The sequence below is a fragment of the Scleropages formosus genome, chromosome 11, assembly GCF_900964775.1.
Source record: "Scleropages formosus chromosome 11, fSclFor1.1, whole genome shotgun sequence".
In the NCBI taxonomy this organism is placed as follows: Eukaryota; Metazoa; Chordata; class Actinopteri; order Osteoglossiformes; family Osteoglossidae; genus Scleropages; species Scleropages formosus.
The window spans coordinates 27479204-27500389 of NC_041816.1; the positions used below are offsets into that span (position 1 = coordinate 27479204).

A 21186-nucleotide genomic window follows, 5' to 3' on the forward strand; every position below is an offset into this window, starting at 1 on the left:
GGAATCTTCTCTGCTGAAGCTGGTGCAAAGAATGGTGGAAGTCGTCAGATCTTTGCAGCGAACATCATCGTTGCCTCGCTCTTCCTCCCGTGTACAGTGGGAATGTCAGCAGGGGACGGCGACTGAGAATCTACACTTCCAGCATGTATGACCGGGGGTGCTGTTCTCTCTTGGCGCCCTTCACCTGGGGATTCCAAAGCCGGGGAGGCAGATTCTCCGGCATCAGGGGCACCGGTTTTCTGCTCGTCATCCTCGGAGCGGCTGCGTTCTCGTCCCCTGGCAAATGCCCCCTCAGACTCCATCTTAAGGGCCAGGAGGGTGAGCGGGCCAGGCCCACGCTGATGAGAAGGTTCTGGACTGCTGGAACCAGAGCTGCCGGAACTCGAGCTACTCTCCTGGCGCTGAAGAGAGGGGGGCGATCCCACCCTCTCTGCACTTCCTGCTGCTGCAGCAGCTGCTGCCCCCTCAGGCTCATCCAGGCCAGGAGGGCTCTGTTTTGGTGTGTCAGGCAACGGGAAGGACAACTCAGGTGGAGGAGATGGTGGGGGAGTGGGTTGCCGCAGCTGTAGCGGGGCCTGATGGGGTAGTTGCGGTGGGGGTATATGCTGTGGGGGCAGTTGTTTACGCCTGGATCTCTCTCGCAACGACTGCAGGTTGCTGTGGGGCTGGCCTCGACCGGCACCCCTCCTGGCAGCCCCAACACCCCAGTCTTCATCCTCATCGCTGTCATCTTCTTCCTCGCTTTCGTCCTGCCCGAATCCAGATCCCCGGGCAGACCGGCCAAGCTGCGGAGTGGAATGGGGTGAAGCAGACCCCGATTGGGCAGAGCCCTCCTTTGCATGGTCCCCAACGACACGGACAGACAGAGAGGCTACAGCACGGGGTGGAGCAGCTCCTGTGGCTGCCTCCAGTGTCGAAGGCTCCTCATGACTCAAGCGGCTGGAGGAGGAGCGGTGAGCTCTGCCTCTGGGGACCTCAGGGGCCTCCTGGGGTCCAGGTTCAGGGGCAAGTGAACTGAAGGCAGAGGGCGCTTCTGTTTGTCTCTCTGAGGCGTGTTGTATCAGTGCCCTGCGGTGTGACAGGGGAGCAGAAGGTATGGCAGTTTCCATGTCTTCTTTGGCTCGATCGACGTCCTGGGTCATCGTTTCATCCCCGTCGTCATCTTCTGGCTGACCAAACATGGTACGTGAGGACAATGAGGGCTGCTAGATAAGAGCAAGGGCAGATGAATACTACAGTCAAACAGCATCATTCAAATCAGCAGCAGCATTTCCTACATATATCGACAGAAAATTTCATTTATGTACATTTGTAGTGTGATGTTAATGACTGACCTCCTCTACTGGACAGGAAGCGATGTTGTTACCCTCTGTGTGGTCTTCCTCTTCGGGTGCTACGGCACTGTCCGTATCTAGAACAGTTGGTCATTTGTTAGTCACAGTGAACAATCAATCATCTTTCGTCAAACACCACTGGAACACACCAATAATGTGACAGCTTATCTATGATGACTCGAGAGACAAACATTCTCAGCGTCAGTGTGCACCGTGACAGTAAAAGCAGGTATATTTTGCCAACCTACACCGCACTCATCGCAAGGATTGTCCGAAAAAAATGTCTGTGAATAAATTCACTATTGAAGCCTAGTTCCCACTTGTCACAAGTACAGAAATATGTAGCTAATTTATAATGGCATGATTACCAACACTAATGCAAGATAAGCTGCCATATGACAACTCTATGAGCCACATTTCTTAGATACATGCACGGCCATTAAATGGAACATGAAAACCCATCTGTGATTAAGATGTACTTAGCACTTCAAGCAGAACAACACATACAATTTGAGACACAGCTTGCATTGTATGTCTGGTATGACCATAACTTCTGTTGGGAAGCTAGTAACAAGCAGGGGACTTAGGGTCTAAAGGCACTAAGAAGTCAGCTGTATGAATTAAGTGTGCCATAAGAATGTCATGCATTTGTAGATGAATCAATTAATTTCTTCCCACTTAAGTCCCATTACTAATCTACCTAGAAGAAAGTATATAACCAGGGCTACTTCACTAATACACAGGAGTGGAACCTCGCTATGGAGTTTCTCTTATACTGAATTCAACAACTCTCAGATCCTACTACCCACAAAGTACTGGGCTGCCCCCTGCTATGGAAAAGACACCAAAACTTCATGCAAAGTCAAAGACTGTAAAGAGCTGGAGGGACACACTTTCTGTAGGGACACTATAAACTAGTGAATACTAACAGTAAACCTTAATGCAGCTACTCATGTGATGTATTCTGGTCCATATGGGGACTGTGACAAATTAACTGTACTCTAGAATCACATGTACGCATCCAAATCTCTCCTTCTGTTCATGTAATGCACTCTTTGTATTGTTCTCTGAGACATACATCGCTTTGGAAAAAAGCATCGGGTAAATGAATACATGTAAATGTACTGTCAATTAATATGGCTTTAAGGCCAGCAGGAGAGGAGGGGACACATACTTTGCTTTTCACCGTCCGCTTCAGCAGCCTCCCGAGCCTCCCGCTCCAGCCGCTGCCTGAGGAGCTCCTGCTGCTTGGCCAGGTACTGCTTTATAAAGCTGTTCTGGCTCATTTCCTCCCCCATCTGCAACAGGTTAGAATCACACAAAATGATGTACAATTTATTGCACAGTGACTGAGGGACCCAACCCAACTGACCACAAGGCTGCAGGTTCAAACCCCCAGACAACTGCTGTATACATACTGCTCAACATATAACCAATGTTACTGAATTCAGGTTGAAATACATGCTACAATACATACTGTAATATAAAAGATGTGATTTGCATTCATTAAAGCCTCACACCCTACTGCTTCAATAAGGTCCTTGAACACGGTACGATCCCTCAATTTTGCTGATAATGTCAACAATCCATCCATTATGAACAGCCTCTGATCTGTTGGAAGGTTGCAGTGGCCTAGAGCCTATCCTGAAAGCATAAAGCCCCACTGCACAAATGGGCTGAAATTAGACTTGAAGGGAAAACTCTGCAGTGTGACCCATGAGATGAGATGCAATGCATTATGGATGACTTACCTGAGAATTGGGCTGGAGCCCAATGTGTGGAGTGGAGGTTCTCTGCAGGTTCTCCAGCATCAGAGCCTGAAAGTCAGAAACAAGGGAGCTTCAACATGACAGATCTGCACAGCGAATGGGGGGACACAGTTTGAAACAAAAGTGGGGTAGAGGGTCATGAAGATGCAGCCTTTGTCTCAGTTCTCCTCAGTGCACACTCCATGTGTGAGAAGGTAAGTTAAACTCACCCACACCCAGACTAACAGCGCAGTCAGTCTGGTGCATCGGTATTAGCATGGCAGGCTCATCATCGGAGATCACATTTCCATGAATGACATGAATATCTCAACTACCACTAATACAAAAGTATCTATAAATTGTAACAACACAAGTCTCTAACACTGCAACGTGCTCTCCACTATCTCATTTCGTACATATATTCCTCCTTAATTACAACCATGTCTCAAAAGCTACTTAAGCCACAGAGATGCATTTCAAGTCGAAATCTAAAGTATAAAAAAACCAAATAATTATCTTTTTAATGCCTTTTATGACTGTAAAGGTTGTTTTTCATAATCTAACTTTCCATTTATGCAAAGTATCTTTAAAAGGTGACCAAACAGACGTTGCCTTTGTAAATAGAGACGGTTTCCAGGTTACGCAATATGCGAGTTGCATAAATTCGGACTTTGGTAGAAATTATATTATTGCAGAAATTCCAATTGATGGAAAATATGCATTACTGTTTACAACAACACTGCAGCTCCCTTCCAGTAGCATATTTGTGGATACAGCCTTTGGGGAGAGACAGCGGCAGAAGGGCTAGAGCCCTTGTCCCATAGCACCTTCTCAATTCGAGAGAACATGACTTTGATTTCCGCTCAGTCTGTGTGGAGTTTGCATGTTCTCCACGTGTTCACCTGGATTTCCTTCCAAAGACACGTGTTTGGCACCATCACAGCAGTAGCCTGAGTGAACTTTCCCACAGAGATTAATAAGTATGATCATGACTATAATGAATTGCCTGAAGGATACTAATCCAATATAGAGCTGGTTTAAATGGTGACAAACATAGTACATACATACTGAACATCTTGTCATTGTAAATTAAATTATAAATATAAAAATACTGTAACCCAGAATATACAGTGCAGTACACCTTTAATACTGTAATTATTAGATATTATTTGTGTGTTTCACGGGAAAAAACTGATAGAAATAACATTTTTAACATGTGTACCGACACTGGAAACATACATATTCCATGAGGTGTGATTAATGGATGGGGGGTAGGGTCAGTTTCAACTTCCGTAAATTTTTCAGTTTCCGTCACTTGAATTTTGATGGAAAGTGTACATGGACAAGCAAAATGTTTTACTTTCTTTTGATAGAAAAAATAAGATTTGATTTGCAAGATAAAGCAAAGGAATCCTGCAATGTCCAAAAACCTTTTTTTTGATAATAATGTTGTGCGATCACACCTGTGACATATTGTAACCTTTCTAGTTCCTCCGCTTGTTTTATGTATATGGACAAATCAGCAACTTCTCTCTGTACTGCTTCAGTCTTTGTGTTGATGTGACCCAGGACTATTCATAATTTAAATTTTTAAAAAGGTGACAAAGTAGAATTTAAGAGAGACAGCAAACGATGAAAAGCTGAATACGCCCGTATAATTCAGTCATTGAATCACTGAACCACATTAACATTTTCCATTATGTCACATGGGGAGAAATGGCCACATCATGTAATTTTGCTGTAAGATGCACTACTTTGGATGACATTAGCATCAGAAAGCAGGGTCATAATATAATGAACATGAAATTTACAGGAGTACACCTGCTTCTTTCCAGATCCTGTGACATCTTTTAATGCAGCCTCCTCGCTTCAAGTGACACAAGTTTATTATTTTTATCAAGTTTTTGCATTTACATTTATTCTCACAGCAGACACTTTTCTCCAAAGTGACGCACATCTCACTAGATAGAAGAATAAAAAAAATTGTACCTCACCAACAGGAGACATAAATGCAAATATGATTCTTTAAGTAGTCATACCAACATGCAAACCAGCATGCATTACATGAGTAATTGTATGTAGGTTTTTTTTTTTTTTTTTTTAAATAAAATAATACATGTTATCACGTACATAGGAGACCAAGGGAAAATGGAACTCTGTAAGCTTTGGACAAAGAGCCACAAGCAACTTTACGACTTACCCATAAATAATGCATGCTATTCTTAGTCTAACAATTCAGGGTAACTACCTTCATCAACAGTACAACAGGAGTGGGACAAAGTAAATACTGTCCAGTTACAAGGGAACAGCTAAGCAGGGCGCTACCCTGTAATATAGTGGTTACAGTTGCTGCCTTTGGACCCAAATCCCACCTGCAGGTGTAGCACCTTAAACCGCTCCAGTAAAAATGACCCAGGTTTTAAAGGAGTCAACAACTGCAGGTAGCTTCACACTTTAAATTGCTCTGGCAAAAAGCATCAGTTGAAATGAATAAATGTAAGATATGCACATAGCATTAAATTAGCATCATAAGACATAACAGCTGGAGCAGAAATGCAAATGGGCAAAGCCCGTGATCTGACACCTGCGGAACCCCAAACGGTGCTGCGCCAATCAGAGTTCAGTCTGTCGTGTGTGGTGAAGTCTCAAGCAACATAAGTAATTTTTCTACATCACCCTCTCTTAGTCTCTGACTCAGTCCAGTCGAAATCTCGAAAGGCGACCAGTAAACAAACGGACACCGTGACCGTGCCGTCCGCGATCACGCAAATCAGCGCTATTTCCCAACTAAGTACTCCCTCCCTGCGCGGCCGATCGTTCTTGCCTTACACTTTTTATGACACTTTTGGGGGGGGGGAGCATAAAACCATGTGGTTTTGATTTCGACTCGACGTCTCCCGGGAAACGTCCACGCCATCGAAATATAACCAAGTAGGAAGCGCGAGGCAACGAGCAAAGACCGTAAGCCCTGTTTTTGAGGCGTTTTAATCCGAGTAATAAACGCGACAGGGACAATTACAAAGTAGCGATAAAATGGCACTTTGAGAGAGAAGCGCGGCCCATACGAGTAGGCCCCGCGCACAAGAGTGGCTTCGGCCGGTCACGTGGTACAGCACAGTATTTACTTCAAACGAGACGGCTTATGGGGACGCGCCTCGCGCGTACCAGTCGAACTCGCGGCGCGCTCTTTCCCTCCACTTTTGGGCGTCGCGTCCCCGACACGACTGTATTCCGAAGCGGCAGCGGCGCCATCCGAGGTGGCGAAGTCGAGCGCGCCCCCGACCCGCCGCCTGCTGCTTCCCCCTCCTTCCTCTCCGCGCAGTAACACACACACAAAGCGCGGGCCCGACGACTAGTACTACTCAAAACTAAGGCAGCGACTCGGATAAACACACTCGGCCCGGGCCTCCGTACACGTCAACTTTGGGGCACCGGAGGAGTGTGGCGCACGACATGCTGCAGGGCAGCCGCCGCGGCGGCGCCACCAACTCCGGCGCACGGTACTTTGCCGCGGCACTCGAGCGCCAACTACACGAACCGCCTCCGTTTCCGAAGCAGCGAAGCTCGGCCTCCGACTCTCACTCTCCGCTCCGACTCGCCGACTGCATGGTTCGCGCGCCAAAAAGTCCGTCAAACTCACCCCCTTTAGTCGCTTAATAAGTGCATTTTTCTGCCCGCTTTTGGGAAGACCCCGCTGCTCCAAGGCGGCTTTCAAATCCGCCACCCGGAGCGAATGAAGCGGCTTCCCATCCAGCGTTACGTCTTCGAGCTCCGCCATTTTGCGTTCCCCCTCGCTCTCCAGCGCGAGCCCGGGCGCCGCAGCGCCTTCCCCGGCCCACGTCACAGGTAAGTCGTCTCCGGAAGGGGTGGGCGCACGCGCCCGTGTCCCTCTCCCCCCCCCCTCGCGAAACTCGTCAGAGCCGTTTGAAGCGACGCGAAAAAAAGCCCGCGTTTGCGCAGTAGTCGGTCCAGAAATTACAAATATCCGAAATTAATAACCGGAAAACGGTACACAGCGAGTAAAATAGTCGTACAGCTGTGTGCGGAAATGATTGCGTCGCGAAAGCTAAGCAGCTGCTCTCATTTCATAACTGAAATGCAAATTGTGGTGTGAGACACAAAGAGTATTCGGTTCGAAAAAAGAGTTTGAATATCTCAGTTGTTTCTAGTTGTAGCACGTGAAATTGTCACTGAGTTGACGGACCACGATGCAGTAATGTCAGAATACCACATTTACCTGTTTTCTTGACATGGCTGAACTGTACTTTGAAGTGGGTACCTGAAAGAAATGGCCTCAGTGAACAGTTGCACTATTTTAAAATGTCTTCATTACACTTTAGAATATATTGCAGCGTGCAAACTTGGAAATAGCTGCATTTTACTGGTACACAGGTAGGTGTGTGTCTCCGAGTAAATGACACTGACTCCAAGGCCTTAGTTAAAAACAAGAGAATGTATTGTTGTACAAAAACCAAGCCACGGGCACTTTTAGCACGCACCTGTGTACAAACCCTGTGCTCCACACACACTTATTCACCCCAAACCACTTTAAATACGATGTCAAAATCAATCAGAATGGAAAATAAGAACTGTTCAAAAATACATTCTGGTAGAAAACAAGCTACAGCACTCGCACTGTAACTTTTTTCTTTAAATCACTTTAATTGCTGTGCTATTAAATTCATTGCATTACTATCCCTGGTTATATGTGCATATTTGAAAAAGTTGAGACGTGCAGAGTCAGAAGAACGTTGTTACGGGAAGGAAGAAGGAAGGGTGTTTTTAAGGCTGTCCGGTCGGCGGAAAAGAGCAGGAACGCGAAGGCGACGAACTGAGAGGTCGGCAGCACGGCCCCAGCGGCAGGCCTCAGCCTTGTCCTTTGCTTGTCTTTGCTAGGTGGCGCTGCAGAGCAAAGCAGAGGGCACATCCTCCACAGGCCAGCCTCTGGTTTTGGCACCTATGAAATGCGCAAACATCCATAGGACACAGCAGGCTTCAGCCCCTAGTCTCGGGCGTGTGAGGAGAAGGCAAGTTAAAGGAGGAGGATTGGAACTCGAGAGGGCGACGGCACAGGAAGCAGGCCTGACCCTGGGACTGAGAGGAGATAAGAGAGTACGGGGGAGGTCAGCGCTGGTGCATGCGAGCTGACTGTGCTTCATCCACAAGAGGATGTGAAAGCCGTTAACTAGCCCGCATGTTTAGCGGCAGCTAGTTTCCGTGGTGGGGAAGTCAGTCCGTGTCCAGGCATGTTACTGCATGTTTTTGTGTGTGTGTGTGTGAGAGAGAGAGAGAGATGAAATGTTATTGTCTGTCTACATGGGAAGCAGACACTGAAGGGGGAATTGCATAAGAAACTGAAAAGGAAAGGGGAGTGGTAGTGTTTCCCTGTGTGTGGCAGAATGAAGAGGTAAGGAAGGACTACATAAGTGCCAACAGACAGGTTTTATCAGGGTGCCACTAGCATGGGAAAGGCATCCATGACTCCTGTGTCTTTCAGTCTCACTGTACCATTCCATATGTCACATGCATGTGCGCACACACACTTTGTCAGCATGGAAGAATAATCTCTCTCGTTGTGGTTCGCATTCCTTTACAACCCCCCCCCCCCGAAACAGCCACACAGAGAAACATTAGAGGAATGGCCAGCTGTGCAGGAATTTCATACTGAAGGCAACACAAATCTAATAGCAGTACCTAGTGTCATTCTCATGCCCCTCCCAGTTTAGAGAGCACCCTCTCTTCAGCACCACTTTAAATAAGGCAGGTGAAATCAACTGAGGTGAGGAAAGGGACATGTGCGACTACCCACACCCACACACACACGTAGGCAAGGTGAACAGAAAGGTGTGGAAAGAGAAAGGACTGGACTCGCACACACTACAGACTGCAGTAAAACAATACAGACAAAAGTATTAACATTGAGGAACAGCCTTCAATAAATTAAGCAACATTAGTTCTTGTCACTGGGACGTTGCACACGCCTCAATTCGACACAATGGGGAACAGTCTAGCCACAGAAGCGTGTTAGCTCAGGGACAGAGTACACACGTAGCGGTGTGTTTCTTGCGCTCGTCTGCCACGTGATGACAAAGGCTAGAGGTACGGCCCCATTCCTTTCAGTTGCCAACAGCAGTCGATTAAAAATACATTAACACAAACCAAGCATTTCAAAAGGAAACGGAAAGGATAAAACATCAGGATATTTCTGCCAGCCTTTGCAACAGCCCTGAGAAGCCAGCTGCATGCTGGGATAGCTCTGCTACCCGATCCACCATCTCTTGTGTGGCAGACACAGATGGGTAATTCTGAGCTGCCCCCTTGGTTGCTACGACAACGGCCTTCAAGGCCTGACAGAGTCGCCCTCCTGACGTAGTGACCTGCAGAGAAAGATTTACAAAATGTACATGTGGAATGTTCTCATAACTTTTTTGAAATGTATGTAGCTGATGTTTTTCTCCAAAGCAATAATTAACATTAATACAACTGAGTAAATTTCCCTGGAATAACTTAGTATGTTGCTCAAGGGTACTGCAGCACGAGGTGGGAATCTGCAATTTTTGGATGCAAAAGTAGTAGTTCTAACCACTAAACTACCAGCTGCACCTATTTATGATCCTAAATACTGGTAGCGTAGTGGTTAGAGCCACTGCCTTTGCACCTAAGGGCAACACACACACACACACACACACACACACACACACCACCCCTTTTGTGTATATGCATATATAATACATATGTGTATACAGAATACCCTCACACATACTTGTCATTGTCAAATGTAATTTATAAACCCTCAATGTTCCTTATTCTAATCTACTTTAGCAGAAATGTATAAGTTTACCTTTGCCCTAAGGTCCGGAGAGGTAAGCAGGCGTGAAAGTGTGTCCCCGATAAAGACCAACTTATGGGCTGTCACAATCAAACTCTTCCCTCGGGACACAAATATGCGGGGCGGCTGGTTCCCCTGCACACTGGTGAAGAGGGCGTCTATGGAGTCAGCCAGGCAGGACAGGTGGGAGAGGCTTTGGGAAGAGTAGAAGGACAGCAACTCCGAATCTTCCAGAGAGAGTGAGACCGGGAGAGGGGGGGAGGGGCTTGACTGGAGGACAGAAAAAAAACAACATGTCTTTGACCGCTAAAGGTATGACTACACTGAATAAATATTAGTGGCTGGCTGCATGTGGAGCAGGGAGAAGGTGGTTCACACACTGCAGCCAGCTGAGGATGTGGGAGGGGGTCAGCTTACCCTCTGTTCTGCCACAGGGGGGTCAGGTGTGGCATGGCTGTTCTCTGTCTGTATGAACGCTGGAGGATCAGGCTTGCCCTGGTTGGTAACACCAGGAAATCAGAAATGGATTACCATCATGGACATGGCCAAAGGAGATGTTACACTGATTCACATCAGTCGTTTCGAGGAAAAGACACAGGGAAACAGACATGGAGACCAACAGAAACACGCATGACGCTGACCTGCAGTTTCACATATCCTCCACTGTCTCCCATGGGAATGGTTGGTGGGGCCACAGGTAGACCAATCCCTGCATACTCATTTCCCAGCTCCTCCCCTTCATCTTGTCCATCGTTGTTGGGTTGAGGGGGGGGCACAGGGGGCAAGGGAAAAGAGGGAGGGGGCGGAGGGGGCAAAGGTCTCTCTTGAATCCAGCTGCCTTTGCGGCTACCCATTCCCACGTTTAGGGGTTTTACTTCAGCCACTGGAAGTGCTGGCAATGGTCTCCGGGACAGGGATTCCTGGGAAAGTAGGCGGGGCCTGCCTGACGGAGGGAGACCGTGGCTTTGTAGGAGTGAGGCTGCATCCTCGAGTACCCGCTGGACCAGTGAGAGCAGCGACTCAGATGGAGGGGCTGAGCCGCAGGCAGAAAGTGCAGGAAGCAGGTCTGACATTCGGGACCATGCTTGCAAAATGGGCGGAGGTGCTTCTGTTGCTTGATAACCCTTCCAAACAGAGAGGATTTCTGTCAAGGAGGCAGCCAAATCCCGTGGGGATGAGGAAGCTGAAGCAGAAGCAGAATTCAGGGTCGCCTGGATGAGGTTGCTGAGCGAGGTTTTCCAATGAAGGTCTCCAGAACCAGTGCTGGACACAGAAGATCGACGGGTGGAGGACAGGGAAGCATCCACACTCAGTGCAGGCATGTCATAGATACCACATTCGCGGTCCGACCCCTCACCGCCATCCTCTGGACGCAGAGCGCCATCTGTTTGATCCGCCGGTCCTCGCTTTCCAGTCGCTGGCACACGGTAAACCTCACGCTGATTCGCTTCAAATCCAGCGCCGTCAGGGACATCATCTGGCACCGCTGACAGGCCCGGGAGGGTAGGGACACTGTAGACATCATCCTCGGCCTCTGCGGTCCTTGCAATGCCTGCTGGGACATTGTAAGTCTGCTGCTGGGCAACTGATGTCAAAGTGAGGGTGGGAACGTCGTATACCTGGAAGAAGATGGGAGGAAAGTGCAGATCATTTCAAGGTTTACATTTTGACTGGTGTGATGTACAGAAATCATTAGTTTTGATGACCTTTTAAAGTATTAGACTATTCTTCCACATTAAAGTGGGTTTTGCCATTTCAAGTGGGTCTCACAGTGGTTAGAGCTGCTGCCTTCAGACCTGAAGCACCCAGGCTCTTCTCCCACCTTCTGCTATTAGTACCCTTGAGCAAGGTACTTGCCCTAAACTGGTAGAGTAAAAATTTCCCAGCTGCACAAACGGGTAAATTGTTGTCAATAGCTTAACGTTATAAGTTGTTTCAGAGAAAAGCATCAGGTAAATGAGTAAATATGATGTGCTGGCATGGTGGCACAGCGAGTAGTGCTGCTGTCTCATGGTGCCTTGGTAGTGCGAGAGAACGTGGGTTTGATCCCTGCTCAGTCTGTGTGGAGTTTGCATGTTGTCTGCATGCATTTCCTCCCACAGTCTAAAGATATGCTGTTCCGGTTTCCCCATAGCGTGCAAGTGTCTCAGAGAGAGTGTGTTTCACTGATATATAGATGAGTGATCCATTGTAAGTAGTGTATCTAGCAGTGAGAGTCACCTTGGTGAATAAGGTGTATGGACTAGTATATACAATATAGTTTCCACTGCGAGTTGCTATGAAGCTAAGCGAAAAAATGTAATGATGCATTTTGCATTCCAGCGAATCGCAGCAGGACCGGAGTATGATGTTTTTACTGGAATGCATCAGTATTAATCAAGGCCAAATGCCGATGCCGGGAGTCTTTTTCAACACGACTGCAGACGGATGCCCAACAGCGCGGGTGGGGGGGGAGTCAACGAGAGACAAGAGGAGGGACAGAAACAGATGAACATGCCATGCAGGCGACTTGGGAGCACAGAGCTATGGTAACGACAAATGGCATTTGGCTAGACTGACCTCTGACCCTTGGTCGTTGTGTGGGGGATGGGTGCGTGGGGTATTGTAGATACTGTCGTCGTTGTCGCGGAATAAGGGCTGAACTGTATGCTGCCACCTGTTGGTAGGCGGAGTGTCATACACCTGGCAAACAAAAAACATTGAGAATTGACAAATGCTGAAAAGCAAAGGGAACCAAAACCACTTTGCTGCTGTTGTTCTAATTCCATCTTCGACATTTGAAATGTTGCATTCGCCAGCGAATGAGACAGAGGTAAATACTAGAGCAGCATCCGTTTTCCAGACAAGAGCCACAGCCTGGTTACCAAAAAGCAGCGAAATGAATGCTTTTTGCTTTTTAGTTTTGCTGATGGATGTGAGGGACAGATGTAACAAATCTCCACTTGCATTACTCATAGTCATCATCAAATCTTGTAATTCCAGGCCCATTAAATCCAAGCAGAGAAAAAAAATGGTAGAAGAGACCAACTTGTGTAACGATGACACCTCGCTGGATCGCTGGCATTAGGGCCTTCTAAACTAATTCTCCCTTCTCATCTGACATTAAGCCTTTTCCGGATATAAATAAGTGCATTTTACCGTCTCCATCCGCCTGGCTCATATTTCTTTCTCCTCCTTACTGTATCTTACCTGGTTGCGGAGGTTCTCATCATCTGGTTCCTCATACTCCCCTTCCTCCTGATCCCTCTTAATTTTTACATCTCTCTTTTTCACATTCTCCTCGTCCTTTGCAGTTCCATCCTTGGGACCCTCTGCTTTGTTTGGGGATGACCCCTGCTGGCCATCCACCTGCGATCCCTGTTGTGCCGCAGGTTTCTCCTTTTTGGTAACGCCTCTCACTGGGGGAGCAGGAGGCGGTGGTTTCCGGGCGAAGCTGGGAGAGCCCTGGACTCTGGCACTGCCTGCCCTACCTAAGATGGGAGAATTCCTTGGATGGCCTTGGGGCAGCCTGCCCCGGGCACTGGGAGGGGTGGAGGGGATACCCTGACTACCAGCTATTTTGGCCAAGACCCTTGGGGACCCTCAGTGGGACAAGATATGTGTTTATGAGATGCCGAACAGGACACGGGAACCATATTTTCCCCAGGCAGTTTGAGACCACTTTGTGGAGCCACAGGAAGCATCCCTGAAACGGTGGGGGTCTGATACAATGCAGCTATCTCCTGTGGTACTTTGGTCTGAGAGTTGAGATTGGTGCCATTGGAGAACGGGAGCTGGCCACTGTCCCCCCTGGCAAGGCCACCTTGGACAGGGTCTGCCGCTGTCCCACCCGTGGGGGTCTGATACACTTCTTCGCTGGGTTGCGCACCCGCTCGTGGAAGCAAGTAGCAGCCCTCAGAATTCCCCACTGCTACTGCCGCTTCGCGCGGGACAAGGTAGGCAGCCTCTGCCCCTCCTGACTCTGGGGGTCCAAGGCTGTCCGCAGCAACCCTGGGCACTCCGCAGGGGCTGAGATACACCGCCTCCGGTGCAGAACCCCCTTGCAGCCTGTGAGCCGTGGGGGTCTGGTAGAGGGTTTGATGTTTGGCACTTCCTGATTCTGAGCCCCGTCCCCGCAAGGAGGGGGAACGGGCTCTTCCCGTTGTGCACGCGTCCCAGTCGGGCCGGGGACGGGACCCGGAGCTGGAGCGTGACCGGGGACGCCCGTCACCGCGGCACAGAGCTGTCACCACCGTGGCTCCCCGCGGAGATGGTGACAGGTACACGCTTTCGTCGCCGCCCCCGGGCCCCCTGGCAGCTTTCGCCTGGGCAGGTCGAGGGTGCGGAGCAGGGGAAAGGTACACGGAGTCTTCGGTGCGGGGCTGGGTCGCCGCGGAGTCAGCCGTCATAGCGGGGGAGGGTTGAGTGGTATTGAGGAGGCGGAGCCTGTTGGCTGGGGCTATGCCCTGCCTGCCGTGCAGAGAACACAGCCACCAGCCGGGACCCCCTCCCTCTTGGTCCAGCACCATCAGGATGTCCCCCTTGCGAAACGCCAGCTCCTCCGGGCTCTCCGCCGCATTGTCAAAAAGCGCCTTTGCCAGGGCCGTCTGGGGGTGAGGGAGAGACACATGGGGAGGGGAGGGGGATGGTGATCGCCTTCTGCAGGACAGAAGCATCCTCTTTTTTCCCCCCTTGGGCTACATGGAGATTATTCACCATCTGCTGCAGGCTACAAACTACAAATTGTTTGACAAAAATTCACATTTTTAGCAATATCTCAATGAGGATCATTATGGATATTATCCTTATTACTATTCTTACTGATTTACTCTCACTTTCAAAATGTTAATGAAGAAGCTGCCAGTGCACGATTGTTTTGCCTAAGCAAAACAAAAAAAAAAAAAAAATAGTAAGAGTTGGAAAGAAGGACACCTGGTCTTAATTCTCTTTCTCTCTCTCTCTCACTCTCACTCACACACACACAGTGACACTGGCAGGAAAGAGTCTTCTTGTCCTCCCTGTTTGAGGCTCTTCAGTGTCAAAGAAAGAATGAGGCCAGAGGGTGAGAAGGAGGGGCAGTAGAATATGTACCAATGGAGTGTATTTAAACACTGCACTTAGAAGGGGGCGGGGGGAGGGGGGGGGATCGGTGACGATAGCAGAGCAGCACAGTGTAGGAACACATGAACTGGGACACGAGTATCTTGGCTAGGCCACGATGGCGGATCTACGACGCACGGAGTTCGGGGGAACGGGGCAGAAGGAAGATGCGAAACAGAAACAGCGCAGACATCACACCAGTGCCGGAGTGTACGTGGTAAACATTATTAATTTACATGGACGTTAAAGGAGAGTGACACTGCGCTACAGGGAGAAAGGGGCTGAACTGGCAGATGAGATTAGGAGAGAGAGAGACAGAAACACAGACAGGGGCCACATCTGTCCCCCTTTGAAGGTCCTATTGTCAGTCCTCACCCATCCCTTTCTTTCTTTCTTTCTCTCCTAGACCCCCGAGGGAAGAGACTTGACTTGGACAAGCTGAGCCCTCTGGCCAATCCCCACCCCCAGGGCCAAAGACAGGAGATGGGGACAGTTGTTGGCTCGTGCGCCAGCGGCCCTCTCATTAACCACACGGCTTTGGATCGCGCTCATCGGCGACGTTATGACGATGGCAGAGCTGTTTTCAGGGAACCGAATGCTAATAAACCCCAAAGCAAGCGGCTAATGCTCACTGCGAGTGTTAGTTGCCAAGGGTGCAACCCAGATGGAGCTACCCACCGCAGCGCGTTCATGTTTATAGCCCCTTCGTTACACACATGTATCCAGGAGCATCAAAATGCATTTTGTGAGGGTTTAGGATTTGGCAAATCGACGTAGTGCCACATTACACAGTAAACATAATTCATACATTATGAAGGTGGCAGTGTAGTGGTTAGAGCTGCTGCCTTTGGACCCAAAGGTTGCAGGTTTGATTCCCACCTCCAGCTACAGTAGCCTTGAGTGAGGTACTTACTCTAAATTACTCCGGTAAAAATACCCATCTGTATAAGTGGTAAATAACTAAGTAGCTTAACAGTATAAGTCACTTTGGAGGAAAGTATCAGCTAAATGAATAAATATAATGTAAATGTGATCTGAGCTTCAAGTGTTAAATGCAGGCAAAATACTGCTTATAATAAAGCAGTACATCTCTGAGTGATCCTTTATTGTTCATAGTCTGATTGCGGGAGGAAATTAACCGTTTCTGTGCCTCGTGGGTTTCCGGACTCTATATCCAGTGGGAGCAAACAGTCCGTGGTGTGTGAGTGTTCTAGAATCTTCTGTGCCCTTCTTTTGCACTGTCTGGCACTAATAAAATGAAAAGGAAACCACTGATTCCATAGATGAGGAAAAGCAGGGAAGGGAGAACACATGACGCACTCACCGACAAGGCCATCGTTCGCCGTCCCCGCACCACGGTATGTCTGCCGTCGCTTGCGTTGCACTGGCTCTTATGTGTAGTTTATCCAAACACCATGGTGTCCTCCTGCTGTACGGGAAACATGTTTTACTCGCACTTCACACAGTCAAAGGGCTCGGTGCAGCTACAAAGTACACGTTCCAACTTCGACACACAGCTGACAGCCCTGTGTGTGTTTTATGGATTTATTTTGGCAGGACAGTCACAGTAATGGGACATGTGTTAAGTGAAAACAGTACCCAAAAAAAAAAAAAAAAAACAAAAAACTTAACTGTGAGCCGCTCATAGGCTCAGTTAAACGCAGACCAGCCATGAAAGATGACATTTCATGTGACAGTGAGGGACTTAAGAACAAGTACCAGTCCAAACTTGAGTCCAGAGCCTCAAACTTGTTTTACCTGTTAATCTGAGACGTGGGAATTTACTGAGACACACCTCGAGAAAAAGAGTAAAACTGCATCCAGGATATGCAGCAGTTTTAACACATGATATGACACATGAAATCATAATAAAACAAATTAATAAAAAGAGTAACAACGCAAACTCTTCCCCTTGAGCACCCAGAGCAGCAACAACAGTGACATTTTGCCCCGGCCGATGAGCCCAGAAAGACACGAGTGGAAAGCCCACACGGTGTGGAGACTCTTCTTCTCGTGGTGCCGCTGATCGCTGAGGTTCTCGCTGCGAAACGGGCCGGTAAATCGAGGGAGCGCCGCGCGAGCCCGGTAAGCCCACAGGGGCGCGCGCGCGCTCGCTCGCGCTCATCTGTAAACAATTCGCGCTTTTCGGAATCACGCTTCAATTAGCGCCGAGCTGGCAACGCCGCCGGTTTTCTCGCACGCTACAGCCCGCCAGCGACCGTGAAGGACAGTCGTCAGTGGTGGAAGGAAGGAGCCGGTTGTGCGCAGAATGATTCCAGAAACGCGTCGTTTTATTTCTATCATCTATGGCCCATGGAGCTGCTGGACCTCCTCGAGTCCCACCGAGCCAAGTCAAGTGTCCTTCTTCTGCGGTGCGTGCAGCGGCCGCGCGCGGAGTGACCATCATCATCGGCGGCACCGACCGAGGCTTCTCGGCGCCTGTTCGGTACGTGCAGCCGCGCGCCTTGCCGCTTGCGATCGGACCTCCTGGGCACCGAGCCGCGCACGAGCCACCCTAGCCACGTCCGCAGACTTGCGCCAGAGCGCGCGAGCGCAGCGCGCGGCACGCGAGAAGTTCGCTCGCGGTTTCCGCGGACCCGCCGCGCTCCGAACCGTCTCCATCCTCGTGGCACGAGATTCACAAACACGGTCGCGTTATTCGTCAATAAAATCGGACGACCTCCGAGGTCCAAGCACACAAAAGGAGGGGGGGGGGTCTCTAGAGCGATCCCGGTTTTTATGGACCTTTTCGCTGGGAAAAAAGTAAAATAAATATACTAAATTAATTATTATCTGCCTACCGTTGTGTAAAAAGAAGACGTGTCAGCAGCTGAGCCACGCGGGAAAGACACGACGCCAGTTTTCCCCGCGAGTCCCAAGGAAAGCAGCCATGGTTGCTGCTCTCGCTCTTTCTTTCTCGCCCGCTTTTTGTTGTCCGCCAGGCTTCGCCCTGCGCCTCTCTGCTGCCGGAGACTCGGTGTAGGGTTACAGTCGAGTGAACGCGCATATGGTACTCGAGAGATGGCGCTACCGTAAAACTCGGATCGCGGGAGCATCACTTTTATCCTGTCTCTTCTGGGCCCACGACTGCAAGTGATGCTCCGGGGATCTGAGCGCCTATCTGCAGACTAAGCGAGAGGGTTTGAGAGAGCGCCGTCAGAAAAAGATCCGAGTTATTGACAGCAACCTCTGTTAAATGAACATCGCCGTTTTTTGTCTTGAAAAATAAATAGACACTACATCGCGTAAGCATTTTCATATGGAAATATTTTCTTAATGGAAGAAAACCGTGTTCAGCTAATCATTGTTCGCAATTTACGACACATTACGGTAGCTGCTGTCCGCCATATTCATCCCTAGAAAAACGGCTCGACATCCCAACTCAAACATCTCAGTGTTTGGCTACGTACCGATTTTTCGGGTAGACAAGTATATTTAGTTAGTTAAATTTCGTTATATTTTGTAGCGCAGCATTTCGTAGTGCAGTATATGCACATGATAGATTTACGTTCAAATATATATATGTTTTGTCAATAAAACCAACCAACCACCACCAGATGTTGAATTGATTCAAAGCGTAGTTTTTTTATTTCACATGATGATCTGTTTTAATATTTTAAATGATATTTGAAGGACCTTTAGTTGTTATAAAAGAAGTGTCAGACAAAAACCCTCGTTTGTTCTAGTTGTGTCAATCAATGATGTTGTGCAGGAGATTTCAGAGTCAATGATTTAAAATTATGAAAACATTAAGTTACATTAATTAATACATGATAACAAGAGCATTTATCTAAACCATTTATTTTATTTATTTACATATTATAATTTAAATCCTCGTCCTGCCGCTTAAGTCACCAGCATGTTGAATATTAATTAGAACTCTGAAACTTTCCCTCTAAATTCTGAGAAGAAACACTGTCATCCAGCTGTCAGCGTATAAATTTTATTGTCTTCTGGGAGCAGAGACAAATTTCCTAAAAACACTAAACATTGTGAAAGAGTCTTGAATATAAACAATGCAAACGGCGATCATGTTTAACATATCCACTAAATTGTTATCTTCCTTAAATAAATTTTCTATCTATAGTTGACATTACTGGTAGCATTTAACTGGTATGTACAACAACAACAACAACAACAATAATAATAATAATAATATAATAATACTTTACATTTACATTACAGGATTATCGGCAGGATTTTTCTTGTTAGTTCATAGGTCCTTAAATACTACAGATTTTTCAGTTCTGACTTTAGAATTTCACATGAACCAAAGTTGGCAGCTTTAAAAATAATTTGTGTCCTTTCTGAGGTCTTACTCTTGTTGACGGATCACATTGAGTACCAGCTGGTGTTCAATTTTGTGTATGATCCTGGGTCAAAGTTCCTTGGGGAGGGGGTCTAACGTCGTAACCATGAGCTCCGGACCAAATAACTGATTTTTAGTGACCTGCTGAATAAAGGGGTTCAGCTCTGGTCCACGTAAGTGCTCTGACCTGCTGTGTGGACTTAATGAAGCCACGCAAAGATCCTCAGCACTTTTATGACTGTGACCTGACTATAATTATGAACAATAAAGCTCCATACCAACTCTATGTACAAACAGGGACACCTAGGAACATAGCGGTAAGAGCTACTACCGTTGAACCCAAAAGTCATTGGTTTGATTCTCAGCTCCCGTTGTAGTACCCTTGAGTGAGGTATTTACTCTAAAATTGCTCCACTAAAAGTACTCAGCTGTACAAATGGGTATATAATCATTAAGTACTTTAACATGGTAAGGTGCTTTGGAGAAAAGCATCAGCTAAATGAATAAATGGGTATCTATGAAGGTGTTCGATGATATGTGAAATGCTCTTTGAAATGGAACTGCTTTGTGGTCAGTCTGAGAGGGCAGTAATGGAGAATTATTCTTCTTTTTTTGTGGGTGAGCTGATGTATTTAGTGCGTGCAGATGTTCAGTGCTGCTCTTTCCTGCGTACACAAGTGCAGCCTGCGGTGAGAGTGATCATCACCAGTTCCATGCGATCCTGTCGGCGGAAGACAACGGGGAACTCGTAGTTTAAGGGGACGGAATTGTATTGGCTATTGCAATGTTTTGTCTTGCACTGGGCTTGCTCTATGAACCATCCATTGACCATGTCCTCATTGCTGTACCTCCTACAAAACATAAAAGGGACAGCTGCGTTTAGTTAGACATTTCGTGCGACTCTAAATTGCCCATAGTGTATGAGTTTGTGCGTTACAATGCTCTGTTGCGTGGAGGTGTAGATACTTGTAATATATAGCAATAATAAATGTAAATGTTGTAAGTAACAGTGTAGTGTTTCTATCATTTTAATCCAGCTTGGGCAAAAGTTTCAATCACACACACACACACACACACACACACACACACAAGTGCAATTTTGGCATCACCAATCCACCTGAACTGCATGTCTTTGGAGTGTGGGAAGAAACCCATGCAGACACAGAGAGAACATGCTAACTCCACCCGGACCGAACCGGATTCAAACCTACGCCTGAACGGCTCAAGTGCTGCACCTTCATGCGCCCATTACAAAGCGATGTGAAACATAAATGGAAGAAGAACTTACGCATATTCCCATGGTGAAGAAGAACGATTCCCTATGTCTCTCAGCACACCGGTCACTCTGGGGAACTTGATACACTTAGTCAGGAGTAACAAGAAACTTTTGGAATTACAGTCACTCTCCTTGGTTGGGGAGGGAGACTCCATAGAGAAACTGGTGGAAGTGGAGTTGCTGTCCTTGGTTGGGGAGGGAGACTCCATAGAGAAACTAGTGGAAGTGGAGTTGCTGTCCTTGGTTGGGGAGGGAGACTCCATAGAGAAACTAGTGGAAGTGGAGTTGCTGTCCTTGGTTGGGGAGGGAGACTCCTCGGCATTCTGTTTCAGTGTCCTAGACAGGTAAACAGATACCACCTGGCTGGTGCACAGCAGGAAACTCTGCAAGACAAATATATGGACAAGTGTCCAATCATTGTGTTATAACCCTTTAGATCAAGGACAGGAGACTAGAGTGATATTACACAACACGCTTCTCACCGGCACTGTCAACTCCTAGCTATAAACATAACTATTCTTTAGGGTCAATGGAGCAGGAATGAATTTATGTATCATGGAATTCATATCCAAGTAGGTAATAATAGGGACAGCTGGTAATGTAATGGTTAG

The 21186-nt window shown here is 47.8% G+C and overlaps 2 protein-coding genes and 1 non-coding gene across 3 annotated transcripts; all 3 read right to left on the minus strand.

The window, feature by feature from the left end:
• Positions 1-44: 44 nt before the first annotated feature.
• On the minus strand, positions 45-6936 carry LOC114911920 (apoptotic chromatin condensation inducer in the nucleus-like). The gene is made up of 5 exons (XM_029256433.1): positions 6723-6936; positions 3086-3151; positions 2509-2632; positions 1335-1411; positions 45-1205 (listed from the first exon to the last, which is right to left on the minus strand). Exons 1-5 carry the CDS (start codon positions 6858-6860, stop codon positions 45-47), a joined length of 1566 nt encoding a protein of 521 aa, XP_029112266.1. The 5' UTR covers positions 6861-6936.
• Positions 3267-3380, minus strand: LOC114911952 (small nucleolar RNA U6-53/MBII-28). The gene has a single exon (XR_003798015.1). It is a non-coding gene; the product is annotated as a small nucleolar RNA U6-53/MBII-28 (small nucleolar RNA).
• Positions 6937-7516: 580 nt separating the features above from the next.
• Positions 7517-18033, minus strand: LOC114911831 (embryonal Fyn-associated substrate-like). The gene is given in 9 exon segments (XM_029255960.1): positions 7517-9459; positions 9924-10181; positions 10329-10406; positions 10553-11530; positions 12471-12593; positions 13101-13495; positions 13498-14497; positions 16315-16419; positions 17792-18033. Coding segments are annotated over 8 exon segments (3027 nt in total). The 5' UTR covers positions 16327-16419; positions 17792-18033; the 3' UTR covers positions 7517-9276.
• Between the last annotated feature and the right edge of the window lie 3153 nt (positions 18034-21186).

What these genes read in the sequence shown, in the direction of transcription:
- LOC114911920 (XM_029256433.1), bottom strand. Translation starts at nt 6,860, where the DNA reads ATGGCGGAGCTCGAAGACGTAACGCTGGATGGGAAGCCGCTTCATTCG. An exon ending in TTATTAAGCGACTAAAGGGG is followed by an intron (nt 3,152 to 6,722) that starts GTGAGTTTGACG and finishes TCTGACTTTCAG; the next exon opens with GCTCTGATGCTGGAGAACCT. An exon ending in GGCTCCAGCCCAATTCTCAG is followed by an intron (nt 2,633 to 3,085) that starts GTAAGTCATCCA and finishes AACCTGTTGCAG; the next exon opens with ATGGGGGAGGAAATGAGCCA.